The sequence below is a fragment of the Acanthochromis polyacanthus genome, chromosome 8, assembly GCF_021347895.1.
Source record: "Acanthochromis polyacanthus isolate Apoly-LR-REF ecotype Palm Island chromosome 8, KAUST_Apoly_ChrSc, whole genome shotgun sequence".
In the NCBI taxonomy this organism is placed as follows: domain Eukaryota; kingdom Metazoa; phylum Chordata; class Actinopteri; family Pomacentridae; genus Acanthochromis; species Acanthochromis polyacanthus.
In genome coordinates, this window is record NC_067120.1 from 8,385,647 (window position 1) to 8,409,849 (window position 24,203).

General features: G+C 43.4%; 1 protein-coding gene across 9 annotated transcripts in view; it reads right to left on the reverse strand.

The window, feature by feature from the left end:
• Window positions 1–24,203, reverse strand: part of frmd4a (FERM domain containing 4A) — a 104,929-nt gene that overhangs the window by 4,972 nt on the left and 75,754 nt on the right. For 7 of the 9 annotated variants that reach the window (XM_022213723.2, XM_022213724.2, XM_022213720.2 and 4 more), the window contains exons 4-22: window positions 23,843–23,935; window positions 20,667–20,751; window positions 18,513–18,569; window positions 17,689–17,711; window positions 13,486–13,569; window positions 13,327–13,392; window positions 13,160–13,217; window positions 12,855–12,941; window positions 8,254–8,330; window positions 7,174–7,315; window positions 6,881–7,022; window positions 5,120–5,253; window positions 4,900–5,022; window positions 3,207–3,438; window positions 2,921–2,977; window positions 2,542–2,779; window positions 2,274–2,432; window positions 1,117–1,440; window positions 442–1,022 (exon numbers count right to left, since the gene is read on the reverse strand). In XM_022213723.2, the coding sequence (XP_022069415.1) occupies window positions 442–1,022; window positions 1,117–1,440; window positions 2,274–2,432; window positions 2,542–2,779; window positions 2,921–2,977; window positions 3,207–3,438; window positions 4,900–5,022; window positions 5,120–5,253; window positions 6,881–7,022; window positions 7,174–7,315; window positions 8,254–8,330; window positions 12,855–12,941; window positions 13,160–13,217; window positions 13,327–13,392; window positions 13,486–13,569; window positions 17,689–17,711; window positions 18,513–18,569; window positions 20,667–20,751; window positions 23,843–23,935 (2,762 nt within the window). The remainder of the gene's footprint in view (window positions 1–441; window positions 1,023–1,116; window positions 1,441–2,273; window positions 2,433–2,541; window positions 2,780–2,920; window positions 2,978–3,206; window positions 3,439–4,899; window positions 5,023–5,119; window positions 5,254–6,880; window positions 7,023–7,173; window positions 7,316–8,253; window positions 8,331–12,854; window positions 12,942–13,159; window positions 13,218–13,326; window positions 13,393–13,485; window positions 13,570–17,688; window positions 17,712–18,512; window positions 18,570–20,666; window positions 20,752–23,842; window positions 23,936–24,203) is intronic. The other 2 variants (XM_022213726.2, XM_051951599.1) reach the window with 1 other exon arrangement.

Below are 24,203 nucleotides of genomic sequence, written 5' to 3' on the forward strand. Positions count from 1 at the left end.
CGCTCAGTAATTTGAAATTTCAAATACATTTGTACTTTTTGTCTTAATACTACTAATAATATGTTTTGAATAATCCAATTGCTGTAAGTACGCTTGTTACACAAAAATAATCTAGATACATGAGCATGCATGAGGCACAATATCCACTGCACTTTGGCCCTCACAAAGATAACACTTTGTGTATGAAAGGTAACATTTGAAGACACCTATACTACAGTTTCTCTGAGTTTAAATCAACACAAATTTTCCTCAATGCCTGCCTCGTTGGCGCAGCGCGTCAGTCTCATAATCTGAAGGTCGTGAGTTCGAGCCTCACACAGGGCATGGCTTTTACAATAAAGACAATATGTGCTAAACCAAACAACCACTGACAGTGTACTGCTGATATCTGAGCAAATACTGATGATTAGGTAGGGGCTAATAGAAACAAAAAAGTCCTACCTGGTGAGCCTTTGACGAGCGTCCCTACTCTACTCCCTCGACCGTGTCCCAGAGTGCCTTGCTGTGACCCGGTCTCAGAGGATGTGGATCCTGAATGTGAGTGACTCCTCTCCTTTAGGCTCCCTGAAGACCTCTGGTACCAGCACCGCAGCTCTTCAGACACCGCTGCCCTCCCCCCTCCGCCTCCACCACCCTCTCGTCCCAATGACGGAGTCCGTACGATCTGAGAGCGCGACGGTGTGAGTCGGCCACTCCCCTCTCCTCCCTCCTCTCCCCCCCAGGCCTCCTTGTACAGTCCACCGGCCGTGTAGGAGCTGGAGGTCTTGAACTGAGCCTTGACGCTGTAGTGGCCCTCCTGATCGCTCTCCAGGCTGCGCACCACCACAGGGTTGGGGCTGCCTTCCACGTATAGAGGGTACTCCTTGATGCGGTACTGGGAGGAGGGCTGGCTCTGGCTGTGGAGGTAGACTCCGTGGTGTCCTCCTCCCATCCCACCTCCACTTGAGCCTCCACCTGAGCCGTTTTTAGCTGCCAGGTTTGGCATCGAGCCAGAGTTAGAGGAACCCAAATGACCTGCAGACCTGGAGAGAAAACAAAGACAACACATGCGTTAATCGCACATATGTTTTCCTTTAAGACCAGAAAGCCTGTTTCACTGCATTTCCCTGCAGCTACCTGTGCCTTTGTCTCTGCCTCTGCCTGGCTTTGGAGGGTGAGTCCTCTCCCAGAGTAGAGTAGTTTGGGTTGCTGCCCGGGGGTCCACCAGAGGGGTAGTAATGCTCTGAGCTGCTTTGGCTGGTGCAGGATGAGCAGTCGTCCAGTGGGTCAGAGCCATTGGAGCTGCGTCCTGGGCCGAGGAAGAAGTCGGGGCTGCCCAGGGTGTGCGGGTGTGCGTCAGGGTCGGACACAAGCAGCTTGCCCTGAGACTCAAGGCTGGAGCTGCGGTTCCTAAAGTGCTGAGAGAGACTGTGCAGACGTGTGGGACTGATGTCCACTGACCTGTGAGATGAAGGATGGTAAAAAGATCGAATGTCAAGGGTGAACTTAAAATTTATAGACCAAATAATTTCTCTTAATTCAGAAAATGAAAGTAGCAAGAGAAGCACAATGAATCAACTACAGTAAAAGAAGCCCTGTGGCCCTAGCCTAGCCTTGCTACACCCATGTTTCTGACGGCACAAGGGTCTAGGGAAGCTCGACAGGGAGGGAGGCGGGCTAAAAGGTTGTCTATCAAATCCCTCTGCAGCAATTGGGTAGGTATACAACCAATCAACGCAACGAATAGGCTGACGTAGTTCCGAAAGCACCGGCGGATTGTGTGGCTAAGTCCCATTAGCTTCCCAACCAGCGGAGCCGCGGAGCCAACTGGTATATTAAGGATTTGCCATATCCCGTCGGCATAAGTCCAAATACGTCTTTCTTCTCAATGAAACACTTAAGTGCCGTCCTTTGTTTATCTTTCAAGTTGAATTTTAGCTTCAAATCTTTAAGGGCTGTGGCCAAAGCCCAGCCGAAAGATAACTGTTTATTGTGCGCTGGTTGTTTCTGTCAGAATCGTCACACCTCTGTCGTCACTTAGTTACACCCGCCTTCTGACTCTACACTTCATGGTGATTGGTCCGGCCAGTTTTAGGAGCATCCAACCTCGAGCCTTATGGAGGGTAACTAGACCCTCCCTGGCAGAGAATTAAATTTGTTGCCGTGGGTTTTCTAGCGCGACTAGGCTACTGTGGCCCCATTCCAGTTGGGGAAAACCTTATACCAAGCTACAGGAGTTCTAAAGATAGTTACATACTCCATTTAGCTGAATGAAAAGATATAAACAAACTGACCTGGTGGAATGTATGTAGTGTGGGTTCCTGGTCCTCAGGTCCGGGGTCGACGGCATGCTGGACTGAGAGTTCCAGTGAGGGAGGCTCCTAATGGGGCTGCTCTGCAGAGAGTTACTACCCCCTGCTTCTGCACTGCCGGAACTTGGGAAACGCCTGTGACTGGAGAGAGATGCATTTATAAGGAATTTTCTTTTCAACCCTCAGCACTCACACCTGTACAGTAAAATACAATTAGCTATTTTCTAACGAGCTATAAAGTCCCTCATACCTGGAGTGAGAGGAGCGTTTCTTGACTTTTTCATAAGGCTCATCCAGTGACGATTCGCTCCACATCTTGGGTTTGATGGGGGATTTATCGTAGTCAGAGCGTGTGTAGTGCAGGTGTCGCAGGCCATCCAGAGACTGCGGTGGAGGGGGTCGACTGTGAGATGGGGGTCGTGGAGGGAGGCCCTTGTGAGGCGATGCTACTGGGGAGAAGGTGGGAGTACCTGTGACTTGAGGATCATCTGTAAAAGCAGTGATTGGAAAAAGTTAGAACAATTATATGTGGATGGCATTTATTAAAATCATTATCAGAAGCCACAAAACCACAACTACCAAGAGGCTGTTGACAGAATCTTTGGTAATAACGTGAAGGACAGACTCACCGTCATCCAAGACCAACGCATCAGACAATGAGCTGTCTTCAGAACACATATTGGCCTCTATAGGACAGAAACAAAAAAAGGAGGTTAGAAATTGTACTGTTCTAAACATTAAAGCCTCTGTGTCATGTTTATAAACCTTTACTCTATCAAAAAATATTGGAACTTGCCAGCCTCACTATCCAGTGAATGGATTTCTATAAAATACTCTATACAGCATCTGAAAAGAAAATTGCTGAGATATGAAAACAGTTTGCTTTTCCTCTAGAGAAAAAGGAGATATTGGTACCTTCTATGATAAGCGACGCCCTCTGTGTAGGCTTCTTGCCAGAGCGGACCCGGTACTCATTGATGGAGTTCTCAATTTCCTGGAGCTTCTTCAGTGCGTTCAGATAAGAAGTCTTCCTCTGTTTTTTCAGCTTCTTACTGCTCACGTGAGGATCGCTGGCAAGACGCCTGGCTGCCTCCGTAATCTGGGACTGAATAGCAAACTCCCGTTCCAAACGCTCGAGCTCCTCTTCCTGGCACGTACACAAACATAAATGCAAACTTTGAGTTACACAGGCACAAAGTTACTGAAACCACTTACAGATTTAGCAACAGAAATCTACGAACACTCCAAAAACAACAAGTTCCAGTTTGCAGACACGTATTCAGACCAACTCTCCCATGCAACATATTTGGTTAGACACATAGGGAAAGCTTTGCCAGGGAAAACACACTGCGGAAATCATTTATCTGTGCTGCAGCCGCACATTTTCTCACCACTGGATATTCTCTATTGAGACACCCTGTCCCCCAATAATAACACTCCTCCATCAATCCATCCTCTCCTCCTCTACAGTGCTCCTGAGATTTGTGGAGCAGGGACTATCAGGTGGACCAAGGAAAACAAACTCTGACAAACGACAAATGTATTGCAAATAGGCTCTCTGTACTAACCAGTACACAAGGTTGTATATATACAACTCAACAGAGTTTAACAGTATAGCACAAACTTGTGAATGTAATTACAGGCAACGAAATAAACTCATGTCTGTCCTGTGACACACGCCGTACACAGCTAGCATGTAATTACTTCACTGAGATCTGAGAGCACACACACATGATTTCACTTGCCTCCAGAGAGACAGAACGATGATGTATTCACTTGGGGTGACTTCATATTGGACTACCTCAGTTCTGAGGAATCCCTCTCACTAACAGTTGCTTCCCAGAGTGGCTTCTGTTTCTGTGTGCGTATGAGCTTAAGGTGCTCAGCGTAACATCTTTCTGCTTGCAAGGCAGTTCTCCGATATTGTGTCCCTGGATTCTTTTCAAAGCACACAACCTCAGCGACACACACCCACACACACACATGCCTGCGCAAATGCAGGCGCACACACAATCCTACTATCACCACTTCCTGTGGTGAGAATGCTGCCAGACTATATTTAGAAGTTCTGCTCCTCTGGAAAATCTACCCACGGCTCAAAAAGACAGCAAGACAAAGAATGAGCACAAGTACTTTAACAAGGTCCAAGATGTTTCAGATAGTGGCTTTTCTGCATTCTCAGTTTCTTCTGATACTTAAAGAAAAATTCTAGTAGGGATCAGTTATTCTGGTGTCATGTGAATCAGCAACCCGTGCCATTTTGAGAGTCTCAAGAATGCTGTTTTAAATGAAGTAAATCTTGATCTGCACAGTTTAACATATAGCTTTTAAACACCATTTTTCCTCTATGATGTCCACACACTGTTCATAAATGGATCATTAACATTACAGTTAGATTAAGAAGAATTAAACTCTCTGACCTAATTAGCACTCTGAAATATCCCAATGACTACTGCATTACAGGCATGGCAGTTTACATGGAACATATATTTGCTTTAAACACTAGGACCACTAAAAGCCTTGTGTTTTCATTTGCACTGTGTTGGCTGAGGAAGATTGGCATGTGTGATAAAGTGCCAGTAAGGAGATTAGGGAATTGGGGCTTTACCTCTCCCTTAGGTAGAATTTTCTGCTCGTCCAGTTTGAAGGCGGTACCGATCTTCCGTCTCACTGTAGGTGGCTCCTCTCCAGGATCCAGAGGATATTCCTTTGGAAGTTTTCCTGTTAGCTCCTGGAAAATATGACATGGGAAATGAAGTACAGTGAGAGAAAGAAAAAAAGAATTGGTTTTCAAAATATTTGCCAGTTCTGTCACTGTTTTCTCATACCGCCTCTCTTATGCAGATGCTCTTGAGTTCCTCTAGTCTCTGTCTTAGTGTTTCCTCCAGAGCTTCCTGCCTGGCCCTCAGTGCTGCTAGCATGTCCTTCTTAGCTGTTTGGGAACTGTCCGATTCCTGAGAGCCTGCAGTCAACACATAAGGTAAGGCCATGAGTCAGTAATAGTCTTTTGAGGCACATTGTGGAGGGGGAGGTACAAATTGTGTGTGCACCTGCTGGTCTTACAGGATGTTTACAGGGAAGTGAATGGAACGTTTCGATAAGGAAACTGAGTTTGTGAGTGTTTAAAGGAAGGGGCAGTTTAGGACAAAGTTTGTGACGCACATCTCCAAGGCCCTAGATGGTGCCAGTCTTGTTTGTAACATGCTGTGTTGAAAACAGGGCATACACTCCCTCACATACACCAACGTTGTTTCTCTTTGTAGCTCTCTCCGTGACCCTTTGTGGTGCACTGTGCGGTCAAACATACAAACAATACGAAAGTAACCGCTGCTGAAAATGTTTTGCCACACAGAAACCAAACATTTCTTTCTATTTTTACAAGATACATCATACTGAAGTTCAGAGTTTTCAAAGACTGGCTGGGTCATAAACCTTTGCAGTGACCAACAGACAGTTTTTTTTTTAACAGAAAATACATTACGTTTGGTAAACAGTCTCTGTATAGGTTTGTACAACCATAGTGTTATAATATTAAATGTAAAAAATTGGTGAAGCTCATCACAGAAACTCTACAGTCTAGATCTGGTTATTTGGACAGCCATAGACAGACAGATGTTGATAATATTGCTATACAGTGATGACTTCTAGCCAGCAGAGGCTCAAGGAGTCAACACACTGACGTGACAACACACAGACAGATAAGACAGAGACACACTGTATGATAAGATGGAGGCAGAGCTAGAGAACAACAGACAAGAGAATAAAGGAAGATAAGAAACGAAGACAGAAAAGAAAGGAATGAGGAAATGTGAAACAGAAGGACGAAACAAATCCAACTGATGAGCAACAGAAAGATGAAAGTAAGGAGAGCATGCTGGACATTATTACTAAAAGAGAAGAGTGTTTTTCTGACAGCAGTAATTGGTTCAATAAGCTGTCTACCCCTCTAAATAGATAACGTTATAGTCATGAACAGACACAAATTCTTGCCTCTTAATCTTGAACAATGCTAGTTTAGTCTAATGCAAGCAATTTTATAAGTGAATAATGCAGCAGTAGATAACTTTGTTACATTACTCGTTTTTCTCACCAGCCTAATTGTTGCTCTTGGGTTCCTAACTCAGAACACAGTCGACATGGCTGTCTGGATTTAAAAGGGCATTTCCCTCTTAACTCTAATTTTGGTTCATGTACAAATCTTCCTGTCACACTCATTACTTGTTCACCACAGATAAGCATTGTTTTAAAGGTCAAAGCAAAGTTATATACTGACCTGCTGCCCCTTTCATTCTCTCACCCACTAAATTTAGAGGAGGCAGAGGCCTCTGGAGGATGAGTCTGTGTGACATGGATGGTGGGAGCGGTCTTCTATACATACTGAAGGATACTGGGTGGGGTGTGTGTACAGTATGCATGAGAACATTCAGCAAAGAATCGGTGGCTTCTTTCCAGTTGCAGCTGTGTCTGTCTCTCCAGTTGTCAACAAAGCTCTCCATAACCAACATGTACAACAGACATACATATCAATCTTTCTCCCTGTTCTCTTAGTTTCTTTTTCTCTAAAACACACGCGTTAACCGTGCACTGACCTGAGGAGAGCAGACTGCCACTGCTGCCACTGATAATCTTGCCCTTGCTGCCCATGTTGGCCAATTTGGAGGTCTTCAAAGTTCCCGTTTCCGTAAGATCGATAGCAATCTCACTTAGGCTCCGTGCAGCATGGATCTTCGACTGGATAGACGAGAACAGAGAGGGTTGTCAGACATCTCCAAGCTATTTAATTAACACTCCAGCTGACCATGCCTGTGGAATTTTGAACATCCCTAATTACGTCTGTGATCTGTCATATGCTTTGACTTAATACCTTGTGGGAGAGACTGACCTTGCTCTGCTTGCGGTCCAGGTAGAACTGGTGTTGGCTGATGGCCATGGCCCAGATGGACTTGATGAGGGCAGGACAGGCGTACCAGGTATGCACAGCAATGCCACTGTGACCAAACGTCCTTCGTGTTACCGATGCCCTACAGTAGGAGCGGACACAAGGCCTCCTTATATACACTGAATACAAAAGATTGTTACATTTACAACAGTGAAAACACTTCCACCTGACTACTCCAGTTCTGCTACTAGGAGAGAAGAACTTTATCAATAACTGAAAGAACAGTTCTGATAGAGATACTTTTTGCACAGCCACACACGATGTTCCCCATTGTTTACCCATCCTTATTTAAACACACATCTGTAGCTGAGCAACAGTCCAGCTCGCTCTAATGACAGCTTCCTTTAAAGAAAACACCACTGCTCTCTGTTTCACCCTGTCTGTCTCTTTTTCTCCCATTCCCTCCCTCTCTATGCCTGTAGAATAACACTCCACATATATAGCCATGTTAAATAAACACAAGAGAGGTCACTTCCTCCGCAAAACAGCTATCACACAGCCATCTATCCTTCTGTGGTCAACTATCAAGGGTTTACTACCCTGTGTGTGTGTGTGTGTGTGTGCTTGTGCACGTGTGTGACTGAGAGTGCATGTGTTTGTGCATCTGGCTGAACAAATGTGTGTTAATAATCAGACTATTAATCTGTGCGAGGCTCCACCAGGATATCCCCAATAACTTGCTCTGTTGCCAAGACAAACTCTGAAACGATTACTGAATTAGATTCCAATCTTGCCTTTCCTGCACTACACAGTATGCAGTTTAAATCTTGACATATTCACATATCCCACAGAGGAAAATCACAGTACAAGCTAGTGGAAGGTGTCCACAACTGGTGGAAAACTCTGTGACTTCAAAATATTAGCTTGATCCAGAAATCAATAGGGAATATATTCAGTCATTTAAGTAAGACTACTATGAGTTAATGACCATCCAACCAGTGTATTCTGCTAATTCACAGAAAATTACAGGTCTGAGAAAAGCTCGGCAGCAAGTTAAAGCCTCAGTTTGTGATATAAATTTACCTTCTCGGGTCATGAACTTCCACTGAGAACTTCTTCTCTCTGAAGTAGAGGTTCTCCAGCTGACGCCATTGGAACACCTGAAGTTTAGGAGAAACAGAAAGCTCTTGAGGACTTCTCAGAGAAAAACATGCTTCACGTTAAATCCACACAGCCTTCAGCCAGATCCCTTCACTATATGCTCCAATTTGTTTTGAAAGTGAGTGCATTGGATAAGGAATAGGAGGAGGGGCAAAAAAAAAATAAGAAGCTGATGAAAAGAAGGAGTTGGGAGGTGGAGGGAGAGAAAAGGACCTCGTTTGGAGCTCTTTGATCAGGTCCAGACCAGGCGGTCTTGTCCACAGCGGATCCCGGCACTGGATGACCTCACTTTTGAGAAACACAATGTGAACGGGAGAAGGCTTCCTTTCCTCTGCTGGACTTTTCTGTTTTCCTTTTTCCGTCCCCTTTATGAACCATCAGCTCCTCTATAAAAGAAGCCAAAGCCAGCTGTGGAAGAAAGTTTCCCTCAAGATGTACTCCACAGCATGTGTGTATCTTAAATCCTCCCAGGCACACGGGACCAGAAAGTTTTGAGGGTGGTGGGTGTTCACCATCTGTAGACATGTGCATGTGCTAGCGGAGAGAAAGTGTGTAAAGTTAAGTTTCCTCCTCTCCTGGAGCTTTGCTGGGAGGGTTGAGAAGAGAGGGGGCGTTTATGCCTCCCCTCCTCCTGACCCCTCCTCCCTCCCTCAGGGACTATGCGTTCGGCTCTGGGCTGCGGTTGGGAGGTGTGTGTGTAACGAGGGGTCAGGAGGGGTGTTCGAGGGGGGAAAGAAGCTTTTCCGTGGCCCCGGCGATTGAAGCGCCCTCACTTTGTTTAGTCAGACCTCTCTGCGCGCGCACACAGACATTCACAGAGTCTGTTTCTTGTTAGCGAATGCGTAGAGTGTGAGCTATTTCAGAGCACAAGATGGCCCGCATCTATCAGCTGGAACAGACATACAAACGCACACATGGAAACCTCAAAAGAAGTAACAAACTGCAGAAAAAAAGTAGAAGACCCCCGCTATGACAGAAAAAGGGAGGAAAAGAGAGAAGGGAGGAACAGGTCACAGCCAAGGAATTTTAACAGCTTGGGAAAACAATGGACAGAAGGATGAGAGGGAGGAAAAGGCGAGGAGGGCAGAGAAATATTATGAAAAAAGTATGTAAACATGGGGTATTGTACATATTTATGCACTGTATGTGTGCGTGTGTAAGCATGAGGAGAGAAAATCAGCACTCTTATCAAAATTCTCGCTGTACCGTACATTTTCAGTGGAGTGTGAAGAGGAAATGTACCGTGGTGCTAAATATAGCAGGCAGGGTAGATATAGTGGCTGATTGGTTTTGTGGGTGTGTGCGTGAGTGTGTGTGTTTGTTGGCTACATATGAGCCAGAGCTGTGGAGATAAGATAGGTGTTTGTAACAGGCACGAGACCACTAAAGCTGTCCTCGCCATCAGCCAGACAACTTTGAAAGTCAACTTTGTTTCAGGATAAGCGGTACACAGATGAGAGTGCAAACAGTTTTGGAATATATTCGGAGAACGCTAATAGCAGTCACATTATTCACAAAGAAGGGCAGTAATGTCCTCCTGACATTTAAAATTGGGCATTTTTGTTGTAATTTTGTTCTGTTTCAAAAACGTGCTTCAGTTACATAAGACTATTGTGGTAATGAAAGCTTTGTAGTCTTTGAGGCGGATTGGTATTAGCCTGAATATCTGATAAAAAAACATGCTGACAGCTTCTTTCTCAGGAACTCAGTAAAAGCCACTGGGTCCTTCTGTTAGTAGGGCGGGGACCGAGCTTGTATGTGAGCATGCACTATAAATCCTCTCTCTTTTGACTGTAGAACACTCACACACAATGGCACAAACACACGCAAGCAGAGGAAGTGACTGGTCATTATTCATAGACAAACGGGGTGCTCATGTGCACAGGCCCGTGTCTGTCTTATAATAATGTCTGTGCAACTCAACACACATCCATTAGAGATGAAAAGGTCAAATCTGATTGGCGCCTTTCTTTGGTGTTGCGGACTCCTGGGGAATTACTCAAAGAATAGAAAGTTTAAATAGCTTTGGTCAATACAACTACAGTGAGGCCAGGTATTATTCTTTCCTAGAACTGGAACTGAGGGTCCCAAAGACTATTGTTTCACCCATGGGTGGGGTTCCAGTGTGCGGTACGATATCCACCGGTTGTCATAGTGATGCATATGGACTGTGGTGGCACTTCCTGTTTGTGTTTTGGTTGTAGTGTTCAAAAGGATGACATTTAGGAAAAATCGAATCAGAGCAGCATGCTTGTGGTTATTTGCAGACAGAAGGTAATAAAGCTAAGTGACTGCATACGCTCTATCACCACAGAAAATAACCGTACATACATATAAAGCGCAGGGAATGACATTTGAAACTAGCGCATTTAAAACACTGTTTGTCATGTCTGACCGAAACCTACGTATGACTTCATCACAGCGGTGACAGGTTGGCCTTAAATCAATCAATAAGGAAGACAGTCAACATATAAACTCTATAATCTCTGTCTTAACAAGTCAGAAGACATTAATGAGGCATTAGAGCAGTGTGTGGTTCCGTTGTAAACCCTGGCCTGTGTGTACTATATGTGCGTGCATATGGCGTGCGGTGAGCACAGCGGGAAGTATTTTAACATCTCTAAATAAATGTGGAGGGTGTGGTAGATGGTCTGCATTTAGAAACAACGGGATCCCCCCTCGTAAAAAGACCGGCTAATTAAACACAACTGCCTCCAGTACACACACCTATTACACAACACAATGATAACTTACTTAGCCTGTTATTAATGAATAAAAAACACTTAAAACCATTTTTACTGTGACAGAGGATAATTGGCCCAAAATGTCTCATAATTAGTGTTCTGCTTCCACCTCCCTGAGCCACAATACTGAAAACTTAAACAGTGGGAAAGCAGTGATTAGACTCTGAGTCAGTGTTTGCTGGTCCTGAACTGGTTGGCTGGCTGGCTAATCACTAAATCTGCTCTTCCTCCAGGTAAAACAGTGATGACACTTATTAGCACTATAACATCTGCACATATTCTAGTGGCCTCCGTCTTTTCCAAACCTCAGCTCTGGAAAAGCCACAACATCCACCCTTTTTTCATCCGTCTGATTAGAGAACAAACCTTCACTGTGTTCACTGAGGTTTAGTTGGACTTGTGATGCTGCATTAACAAGAGATGCAGTCTGCAAATCTCTTTTGGGTCATGCTTCTTAAGCGCTCTGTACTTCTAAATATGTGTGTGTGTGTGTGTGTGTGTGTGTGTGTGTGTTGTGGGGAGAGGGAAAAACAAGGCGAGAGAGTGAGCAAAGAGAAGAAAGTGAGGGGTCAGTACTGAAGCTTAACAGACCAATGACTCACAGCAGAATGCTTGATAAGTCACTTTTATGGGAAACTATTAACTCTTTCTTCCCTCCATCTCTTCAAAAACACTTTCTCCTTCTGTTTTTGGGGCATTTATGTCAGAAAAAACTAAACCATCTTTCACACTGTCAGCCAATGTGTATAAAAGGTACATTTTATGGCAAAAACACAGATTTTTTTTTTTTGCCTGATCAACAGGTTTCCCACTGTGCTCTGGGGGTTATGCGACTGTGAGTTTGATGTGAGATAAGTTAACTGCATTTTTTTTCTCTCACCATGGTGATTTAACACTTAGCCAGCCAAAAGATTTAGAGCACTTGAATGAGGCAGGAATGGGGCTTAGTGGTGAGGCTTTCAGGCTGGAATGCACTAATCAAAACGCACACACACACACACACACACAGATGAACGCTAGTGGCAAACAGGAAAACATTTGGCAGACAGGAAGTATTCATCAGGATGGTGAGTGCAGTGTTCAGTCCGGTTCCTGTGTGTGAGCAATGTGTGCATTTGTTATTGTGTGCTTGTGTTTATGAGGAGCAGTGTCTGTGTGTCTCAGAGGTCAGACAGTATGCAGGGATGCTGTTAACACCATTAACACCCTGTGAGACGAGGCTGACTGCCAAAGATCAAGGTCCTAAACAAGACTGGGAGTCAGAGGTGAGGTAAGAAAGACTTTCACAGATAGCCCGCTGAGCGAACTGACTGAGAGGAGGACACTTTCACAGAAAGGCAGAAATAAATGCCGGATAGGATGCAAAACATTCCAAGACTGAGCGTCTCCAGACAGTAATAATTGAACAACATTGTTAATACTCTTCGCAAACACAATATCCTGACTCTCTGAATGGAAACGTGGACAACAGGGACCATGAAAACTGACAGAAAGATTGTGAGAATAAGTTTCTTTTTAAAGCCGCACACTATTTATATTAACCGCACATACTTCTTGCGGTGAAAAAATGAGTGCCAGAAAGGAAAACATATCCTCGTAGAAGTCATACATTTTGGAAAGAATCAGAACAGTGTGCTAATAAGGCTCTATTAAATATCAACCTTTTATACAAAATGATGTTTTATTGATTCATTGAATGATCTTTGAAGGAGGAACTGAAGGCTGTGCAGAAGTCAGTTTAGCTTCAGGTGTGGAGAGATCAAGGGGACATCGTCTCACCTTCCTGGGTTTGACTTTGTCCTGGTGGTCATACTGAAAGATGCCTTTATAGCTCAGACCCAACCACCATGGGATTCCCTGCTTGTCCTACAAAACACAATAAAAATGCATATTCAGAAAAGGGGAAGCAGGGGAGAAGTAGAGACACAGACAGAGCAAATGCCCAAATGGAACAGTACAAATCTAAGCTCCAACATATCTCCAAATTCCCCACTGCCTGCTTGCATGTCCAGATTGAACAAAAATGTGTGTGGTGTGTTTTGCATGTGTGAGAAAAAAGAAAAGGCAGAGTAGTAAAACTGTACCTTTACAGCATAGTAATGCACTCCATATGTGGGCAGAGACTCTACAATGCTCATATAACTGTGAGGAGCAGGAAGACAGAAATGTAAGGATTACAGAGACGACAGCCTTCCATACACTGAACAAATAGAGCCAAAGACACACAGTTTACCCGCAAACACGCACTTACTTTACAATAGCCTGTCCTCTAGACTGGCCACTGAGCTTCTTGTAATGCTCTATGACCCGGTCTTCACTGTAGGAAAGAGAGGAAAAGGGAATATGATTGAGGAGACAAGCAACAGGTGAATTTGCACAACATTCAGCTGGTTGTGTGGATAATTCTCACCAGTAGGCCAGAGATGGGTGCTCCTTTAGGGCCTGGGTGGGCAGAGCGGGCAGCTTTTTCAGGTCAGACCTGGTTGCATCATTACTGGGAGGAAAGAAAAACCACAACACTTGGTCAACACTTCTCAGATTTTCTGCTGTAGGTCTGAAAGTTTCACACAAAACTGAGAGAAAACAGTTTATTATAAGAAGAAGAAAACCTAAAATAGTCAGTTAAAGTCTTCAGATAAAGCTGAACTGAATATTTTCCATGATAGCCTGAGAATTTACTCTGGAAAAACTGTAAGAAAGGAACTACAGGACAGAGGAATGACTCCTGATGGCCTAAATGCTCTCTGTTTCCGTGACTGGGCGCAGGATTTCTCTGAACAGCTGCAGAGCCACTGACAGTTGGATAGAGAAGAGAAAAGAGCGACAGAATCAGACACAAAATAAATAAAGAAAGATAAGAGGAGATTAAAAAAAGGGATGAAGCAGGAAAAGATTAAGACCGAGATAGAGTAAATGAGACGGGGAACCACGCAGAGAGCTAAAGGGACTTGGCCCCAGATTCAGTTTTCAGACCTCCAGTGGCAGGAGGTCTTAATACCCAACTCTAATCCCCCAGCCTCTCTCCAGCCTCCGCCAAGGCCCCGGAAGATTGGGGAAAGCCCTGGGAACACGACAACCTATGAGCTAAAGCCCTGGAAGAGAGCCCATCCACCCTGCCCGTCTGTTCACCAATGTGTGAATGCAGCTGTGTGTCTGGATTGGTAGATATCCATAAGAATAAGTCATAAGTATCATTCCACTACAATTAACAGAGCAGAAGAAAATGACTCAATTTTGGGAGGGGTTTTTGGTAATAAAATGATGGCATTAGACAAAAAAAAAGCCAATTTACGTTTATTATTTTAGAAAAATACATCAAAAGAACCATAATGGGTATTTTAACAGCAGCAGCAATGAGAGCAACAGTGGGGAAAATTTATTATGGGGGTAAAACTGAGTGTATGACTATGAGGAGATATGTGGAGGGGGGAGGTATATGTGTGCGCGGGACGAAGGGGTGAGCAAACTGGGGGTGAGAGGTGCAAGGAATGTCTCCATAGTGTGTCACATTCCAGCCCTCTGCAGGATGTTGTGTTTATTTACTCCTTTCACCAGCGGAAATGAGGTCAGAGGTGATGGCTGCTCGAGTCTGTTACTCATGCTACAACAAAGGGATAAGGGATGACTTACATTCAGGCCAACATTGCACAGATGTACATCTAAAGAGCCACATGAGGTGCACAGCTCATATCAAACATTTTGATGAGTGGGAAGCTCGACAGCTGTAGGGTTTACACACGTGGACAAAATTGTTGGTACCCCTCAGTTAAAGAAGGAAAAACCCACAATTCTCACTGAAATCACTTGAAACTCACAAAAGTAACAATAAATAAAAATTTATTGAAAATTAAATAATCAAAATCAGCCATTACTTTTGAATTGTTGATTAACATAATTATTAAAAAAACAAACTAATGAAATAGGGCTGGACAAAAATGATGGTACCCATAACTTAATATTTTGTTGCACAACCTTTTGAGGCAATCACTGCAATTAAACGATTTCTGTATTTGTCAATGAGCGTTCTGCAGCTGTCAACAGGTATTTTGGCCCACTCCTCATGAGCAAACAGCTCCAGTTGTCTCAGGTTTGATGGGTGTCTTCTCCAAATGGCATGTTTCAGCTCCTTCCACATATGTTCAATGGGATTCAGATCTGGGCTCATAGAAGGCCACTTTAGAATAGTCCAACGCTTTTCTCTCAGCCATTCTTGGGTGTTTTTGGCTGTGTGTTTTGGATCGTTGTCCTGTTGGAAGACCCATGACCTGCGACTGAGACCAAGCTTTCTGACACTAGGCAGCACATTTCTCTCCAGAATGCCTTGATAGTCTTCAGATTTCATCGTACCTTGCACACTTTCAAGACACCCTGTGCCAGATGCAGCAAAGCAGCCCCAAAACATTACTGAGCCTCCTCCATGTTTCACCGTAGGGACAGTGTTCTTTTCTTCGTATGCTTGGTTTTTGAGTCTATGAACATAGAGTTGATGTGCCTTACCAAAAAGCTCCAGTTTGGTCTCATCTGTCCAAAGGACATTCTCCCAGAAGCTTTGTGGCTTGTCAACATGCATTTTTGCAAATTCCAGTCTCGCTTTTTTATGAGTTTTTTTCAGCAGTGGTGTCCTCCTTGGTCGTCTCCCATGAAGTCCACTTTGGCTCAAACAACGACGAATGGTGCGATCTGACACTGATGTACCTTGGCCTTGGAGTTCACCTTTAATTTCTTTGGAGGTTGCTCTGGGCTCTTTGGATACAATTCGAACGATCCGTCTCTTCAATTTGTCATCAATTTTCCTCTTGCGGCCACGTCCAGGGAGGTCGGCTACTGTCCCGTGGGTCTTGAACTTCTGAATAATATGAGCCACTGTTGTCACAGGAACTTCAAGCTGTTTAGAGATGGTCTTATAGCCTTTACCTTTAAGATGTTTGTCTATAATTTTTTTTCGGATGTCCTGGGACAATTCTCTCCTTCGCTTTCTGTTGTCCATGTTCAGTGTGGTACACACCTTTTCACCAAACAGCAGGGTGACTACTTGTCTCCCTTTAAATAGGCAGACTGACTGATTATGAGTTTGGAAACACCTGTGATGTCAATTAAATGACACACCTGAGTTAATCATGTCACTCTGGTCAAATAGGTTTCAATCTTTTATAGAGGTACCATCATTTTTGTCCAGGCCTGTTTCATTAGTTTGTATTTTTAAATAATTATGTTAATCAACAATTCAAAAGTAATGGCTGTTTTTGATTATTTAATTTTCAATAAATTTTTATTTATTGTTACTTTTGTGAGTTTCAAGTGATTTCAGTGAGAATTGTGGGTTTTTCCTTCTTTAACTGAGGGGTACCAACAATTTTGTCCACGTGTGTAACTGGTGTCTGTTTCAGACTGATCCTTCTTCTGACCGTTTTTCTGGTGACGCATCAGCAGATCTTTTGTAATTGTACGCTCTGTCTTAAAGCTTTGAGTCACACTTTCGGGCATTAAACAAACATATCAATATAAGCACAAAAAATAATTAATGCAATTGTTTTATCGTGAGGAGAGCACAGGGCTGAAATGAGTGAACCAAAGTGGAACAGGGTAGGCAAGGAAGAAGCAGGAAGGGATGTAAATCAAGCTGAGAAACAAAGACAGTCCTCAGTGGTACACCTCAGCGGTCAGGGGAGCAGACGAGCAGACAAACCACTGATATCATCTCTATTGTTCCTCTGTCTGTGCCTTTCTCCTGTCTGAATCAACATCAACCCAACTACAGTACCCCTGTGAACAGAGTGGCTCTTTGGATGCTATTATCAAATTAATTACATTTACATGGTTTGTGATCTTTGACTTAGTTGAATTTATGCAAATATAATGCTACGACTTCTAAAACTGGCTCATTCTACATTATAAACATAATTTGTTAGTTTTCAGTCTTTTCTGTAGGAAGATAACTAACAGTCAAAACTCGTAACGAATGTTCAAAGCTGAAACATTCAACCATGTTGGCAGAGCTTTGCAGATGCACATCTACATGCTGCAGATGAGTGCTGCCACTCAGAGGCAGTGTCAAAAATGTTTGAAACTGGAAATGTAGGCTACCCTTGCAGGCGAATGGGCTGTTCTAGATCCTTTTATTTTGCTCCTGGTGTGGAAAAGACAGATGTTGTAGGGGAGTACTTTTGTTTTTTTTATGTAATGAAGTGAATTTGAGTGTTAAAATGGATTGATGTCGGAGAGCATTTCTGGCAGGTTTGACGTATCTGCAGATACAAACAGTAATTATGTGAATTCTGCTTTAGTCTTGAGGCTCTCCAGTTCAAGCAACCTTCAAACCAAACACCATTTGATCTACACACCGTCATCACTGAGGGGTGATGTGTTTTTGGCCTGTGGCCCAACTGTACACAAACCAACACAGAACCGTAAATCCACCTTCAGAGAACATGCTTCACAATGGACCATACCAACCACTGCAGCGTTTATTGCACAAGAGTTTTCAGGTTGGTTTCAGAGGCCTTATGAATGTAATCTGTCACTATACTCTCTACCTTTTAATAACAGCTAAAGTAAACAGACAGAATCTCTTTCTTATGTGTACATCAGATGTCATGATTGCTGGTGTGCTTACCTGGTGAAATCACCTTTAGCCTCCTGTGGAACAGACAGTAAAAGATAAAAGAAGTGAGTGAAAACAGACAATTTACAGATATGGATGAGTTAGTATTGGGCACTGACCATAAACTCTGTACATATGTTCTGTTTGCATGGGTGAATGCAAAATAAAGCAAACACTGCTGGAATCAGAGAGAAACATTAAACCTCCATCTATAGTGAAACCTCTGAAGGCCTACAGAGCTACAGATACCTGACACTGTACATCTGCACCTGCACACAGAGGGTAAAGACACACACACATACACAGACAAACCACTCAGCTCAATCTATGTGTAACATGACCTTGCAGAATCACAGTTAATGCACTGACCTACTCTGAGAAAGGGACAGGTGAGACAAAAAGCTGGAGCTGAGGAGGATTTGCGAAGTAAAAGAGCTTCCCTGTTGCTCTGTGTTCTATTAGCACTGACAATGACTCTTGTCTACGGTTTTGCTGGTAGAGAAGAATTTTGCAATGACAGTTGTGGTTTTTAGGATGTAAAACCTCCCCGCGTCACCGCAAATTAATGACAGATTGATGACTGCATTAGATAACGTGAATTTAATCACTGACAATTAGGACTGCAGTAGATAATGTGAGTTTAATCATCACCAATTAGGATCAAAGGCTGGTGGAGATATTTTGGAGGAAACTTCAAATGCTTCTTCAAAACTATTCCATGGCAGTGCAACAACCCCTGGAATAACTTGTGTGTTTGTGTGCTAAATATGGCAAACACAAAAACAACAACAGATATTCACAACCACAAATATGCACATACAATCACTTTATCTTACTTGCAGAATGTAGGAAGCCAATTCGAAGACGATGTCGCTGTCTACTTCAATAAGCTCCTGTAAAAAGAGGAGAAAAGAACAGGACAGAGGCGAGAGATGAACGACACATTCTCCAATTTTGGAACGCAAATAAATAAAACACATTGTGCTGACATTGGGAGTAAAGGTGGACATGCTTCTAATCCTCATTCATTTCAACATTCATGATAAGCTGCACGTTTCTTTCATCTCCCCCTCACTAACCCTCCATTTTCTCTCTCTCTCCCTTCTCTAATTTCATGACGTCTTCATGTGGAGGGAGCACAGAGATTAGAGGCAAAGTGTAGGGGGTTGGGAGAAAGGGTTTAGGGGGTTAGGGTGAGCATGGATGCTCTGGTTAATGACTACTCAGTACATGGTACAAATGTGTCTTTTAAATGAATTACTGTCCTTTCTAAGGCATTTAATTATATGTGGTGAAAAGAAAGATGAACAGAGAGGCAGAATAGGCAGGTGGGGAGATGAGGCAAAAATGTGCAAGAGATGTGCAAGCACGGATGATTTACTGTCTCCGTGGAGTTGGTTAATTCACCAACCATGTGAGTGTACATGTCGATGGTATGCTATGTGTACAATAAGAGAGAGGACGAGGGTTTGTGGGCAGTGAGTAGAGGGTCATGTATGCCAGGAATGTTCCCTTTACAATCCTAACCGCTTGGGAGATCAGACGGCAAGGATGAAACACTAGACTGAGCAAACCCACCCTGGGCGTACCACCCAGTGCGGCCACAAATCGTCACATACTGTGTGTTTTTGTACCGTATGTATGTGTTCCTTCAGCACAGGAGAATGTGTTACTCACTGACTGCAGAAAATACATTTATATCCTGATCTACAATGTCTGTATGTGCAATATGTTCATTAAAAGTACTCTGCAATATTTCCTTTCCTACTCTCTTTTTGCCTCTCTCCTTCCACGAGGTCGTCAAGGTCATCTACTGCTGGTCCTGGTGGGGTTAACACTGGTGTCTAGCTAAGCTGACTTGTGAAAAATGAGGCGACAGAGATCAGGCATCTACATCAAGACATTCTTACAGCTTCTTTCTGACTACATGGCAACATTGCAACTGCCACTGATGCTACAACAAGGCTGGACCTACACAGCTTGGACCTTCCTATGTACATTTGGGTTTACTTTATTATTTGACAACATTAGCTCAACTCAAACCTGTGCACTAAAAGCTCTGCGTTCATTGATAGATGCTGCACTATATAGAATATAACTGTTTTTGGTCCTGATGAAACTAACCACCAGTTACAGGACAGAAAATAGAGGGTCATAAAACATTTTCAGAGTTTTCTACAAAGTTTTGACTGGGACCGTTCTACTTTCCTTCAGGCCACACACGCCCTCTTCTGGGTATGTCAAATAACTGCTTGACACTGATGTCAATAAATGTACTGCATGATTATCAGACTAAATCCTCATGGGTGGCAGCTAGACAAGTAATAGGAATAGTAAATTAGCAAACAGAGTGTTTCTAACTCACAACTGTCTAAATAGTCACCAGCTTACTGAAGAGGATCACCTCCTCTCGCTCTAAACAAGCATTCAAAAGGCTTTCTCTGACTGGTCAATGTCTAAATGTGCAAAAAATAACAACTGTCCAAAGTAAATCCATTATGCCTTCGAAATATTCTCTGTGCTTAACGTTCATTTCAGTGTTTATTTAAAGCTGTAATTTCAATTGCTATTTCAACAGTCTAAATAAATGCGCTTCAGCAGTGACAGATGGCAGTAAATGTGTCAAATTATTCGCTAGTTGCTGGAATGTGGAGCAGCACATAACATGATGGGTAACAGCTGATGCAAATGGTTCACATTTTCTGCTTCACCAAATCAGTGAGGTGGACTGAGGTCCAAGCTTTCCTCTTGTGGTATCTCTTCATTTAGAACCAAAAATGGGCTAATGAAGTGGCATGCCTCTAACAACATAAAGCCCTACGCTTCAAAGAATTCCAGCTTAAAATATACCCGCTAAACACATCCACATTCCTCCAGTAAAAATGACTGGCCTAGTACCATCCTTCTAGCATTTCAGATCAACGCCTCCCTCCATTATCACAAGCAAACAGTATTCAGAATGCATCGTGAGAACAAAGTAACAGCTTTACCTTGTAGATGATGGACTTGGCATTAAGAAAGAACAGCTCAATGGTGGCGTTGTCCTTCAGGTAGGATATACTCTCTATGTAGAACCTGAAAACACACAAGAAAAGTGTTCAGGGTTGCTACAACTTCAAAGCCAGTGGGAGATATTATTTGACCTTCAGTCCGAGGAAGAAGATCAAAAATGTGAAACAAAAAAACCCCACAGGAATAATAAAGGAGAATGAATTATCATGCAGGAGAATGAGAATATCATTGACAGATGTGGCAGACAGGGTGCAATGATCAAAGTGACCAGAAGGGGGCACACCATACCCAAAGCTGGCCGACTATGCCAAGATCTTTTCACCTCCCCTTACATCAAATCTTTCCCTCAGCATGGTGGCTGGCAATGATCCATTATTAGTTTGTGAGTGTGTGCACATTCCTCAATCTGAATATACAGGCACACACACACACACACACACACACACACACACACACACACACACACACACACACACACACACACACACACACAGGCTGAATGTGCACATGATGCACTTCGCACATTGTTTGCCTCTGTGCATCATCAGCAGTGTGCATCGATTCCACACACATACAGTACTAACACACACAGACAGTGTCACATACTGGAGAGAGAAGCACAGTAACCCACTTCTGGCAGAGCAGTGAGCAGGGAACCAACATAATAATGCAGTCTAAATTTAGCTCATGAATGCATGAAGAGCCAGAGGGGAGCTGGGATGGTGCACGAGGAAGCTACACAATGGTAGCTCCTCTCTGGTGGAGACATACATCAAAAATATTAAATGTAGGCAAGATTCCATTTTCAAATCAATTTTTATTTGTATGTTTACTTAGTGAGGTTAGCATCTTACAATATTACAGAGAGAAACCCAACAATTTCCAATTGAGTAAGCAACAAAATGGAGCAAAAACTCCTTTTTAACAGGATGAAATGCTCTCAGGTGCCCCCTGACATATTATAAAGTGATATCTTCCATCAAATCCCACATTAGATACGCATAAACTTGCACACTCATGCATACATGCATCTGTATATGGGCTTGATGTATCTCTGCAAGTGTGCATAATACGTCCAAAACACGTGTTCCTATGTCGACACGTGAATGATTTGTGTGCGCATGAGTGTGTGTAGGTATTGAGTGCGAGAGATTGTGGGAGGATCAATACTGGAGGGTTTAAATCGCGTTACCCATTGAGCTGCGAGAGAGAATGAGAGGAGCCTTGTCAATATTCAGTGTGAACATTTAATTAAAGCAGCAGTGTTGATGAGAAATCCACACACTGCCAGCACAGCAGCAAGCATGCAAAAAGGCACCCACTGAACCAGCAGGGGGGTGGGCATCTGCCTCGCATTTTTTCGGAGATCACATGCATGGCACAAACACCGCATGAGCATCAAAAAACATGACGTGCATGCACCTGCACAGGGACAAACACACACTCACACGTGAGAAATCGTATACTGTGCAAACAAAAACAATATGCCGAGATTGATGACAGAGTCAGGCCTGACATTTGGACTGATCGTCCTTCCATTTTGGTCCTGAATCTGCGTACGGATGTGCATGCGCGTAAGAAATGGGGTGGGATGTGCTTTGGAGGAGGTGTCGTCAGCGTGACATTTAAAGGGATTGAGGTTAGAGATTGGACTGAACTGCAAGGGAGAAGGGGAGATGAAGCCTCAAAATGGTGTCAAGGTTCATAGTGTCACCACCACATCCTCAAATAGCTATTAGTGTATGTAAATACACACACAGTGACCCTCAGCAACAACATCAGGGACACACACACACACACACACACACACACCTTCGAAAAGCGACTTAAAAATAATGACAGGACTGTCGGTTAATGCCAGCGGTTATCAATATAATCTGTAAATTTTGTCGTACAGTTGTATTATGCAATGATGCCAATGTTTGCTAAACAGGATACGCACTACGAGAGCCATGTTCTAAGAATACGATTTTGCTATACAATCACCTCATTGTGTCATGTCTCAGGCTGTGGCGTAAATGTCACCCTGGAAATGACTACTAAGTGACATTGTTTACTGGGGTAATGTGCGTCACGTTACTAAGTATGTTGCTAACACAGACTCAGTCCCCTGGGGTGTGTATGACATCATCTAGCCATGTTGTACGTGGGGGACAGGGAACACCAGCGGACATGAAACAAAGACTTGGTTTTCCCTGTCAGGTTCTATCTAAGGATGCTTGTGTTTGTGTGTGTGTGTGTGTGTGTCTGTTCTGGGCAGAGAGTCGGTTGGGAGGGCTGTGTTTTTTCAGGAAATCTTTTCTCAGGTAGGTGGCTTTTTCTTTTCCTCATTTCAATAGTCTATTGAATATAAAGCACCCACACATGCAATCAAAAATATACACAAACATGCACTCTTTGTGTTTCTGTGCCATATACACATAAGTTCCGATGCCTGTGTGTGAATCAGGAGTGTTTTATGTAAGACTGGGGCCATTGTATGAGCAGTACAAAGGGCTGAAAGAGGAGTATGGAGCAGTGGCATAATTTCATAACCCTGTCACGGCAGGTCAAAGAAGAGCTGGCTTTTAACTGAGGAGATGACGCCAACAGAGCAACAACAAGAAGAGCACATTGAAAGGGGATCTGTTTCATAAATGGTTGAGTCAAGTACCAGGGTATTTTCTGCACTGTTTAGTATAGCATTGACAAGTGAACCTTGAACAAACAAGTCTACAACAGCTTTTGCAAAACTGCTCTTACACAAAAACATACAGCACCAACATATGCATGAAATGGTGACTTCTCTTCCCATAGGCAAGCATTCTGCTGTCCTGTTTGGAGTATGGCATTTGGTAGTCACCATGCAGCTATGTGATGAGATTTGCGTGCAGTGCTTACTGATAAGGTCTAAGTGGCTCATGATTGGCTGAGAGGCCCCATGGCGGGAGTTAAACACTGGGGTCAAAGTAATTTCATAGGGGTCTTTCACAACTAATCTTACTAATCTGTTCTTATTACCACATAATGTACAGTAGGTGCATACCCAAAATATACAGACACACTAAATTATTCTTTCTCTTTTCCCACACACATTGAATCACCACCTCTAATCACCTCTAATCGATTTCTGTAAATCTGCTTGAAGTGATGACAGTGCTGAAGACAGACTCACCTGACACAGAAGTAGAGGACGATGGGACCGGACTTCTTGGGGAATTCGTGTTCTAATACCCTTCGGTCCAGTTGCAGCCAGCTAAAATGGCCCCTGATGACATGAAACAAACAAACAACCAGTCACCCCACTGTCATTCACAGATGTTTAATAATCCAACAAGAATACACAAAAGTTCATCTCATTACACTGAACATTTTCTGTCTAAGCCTCCCCATCTGTCTTCTCCTATTACAATTTCTTCTCTTCTGTCCCCCCCACCACCACCACCTCTCTTCCCCTCTCCACTCTTTTTTTCTCTCTCTGTTTCCAGCAGAGAGAAAAACTGCAGAGACAGCTTGTCACCCTGGTTACCCTGCAT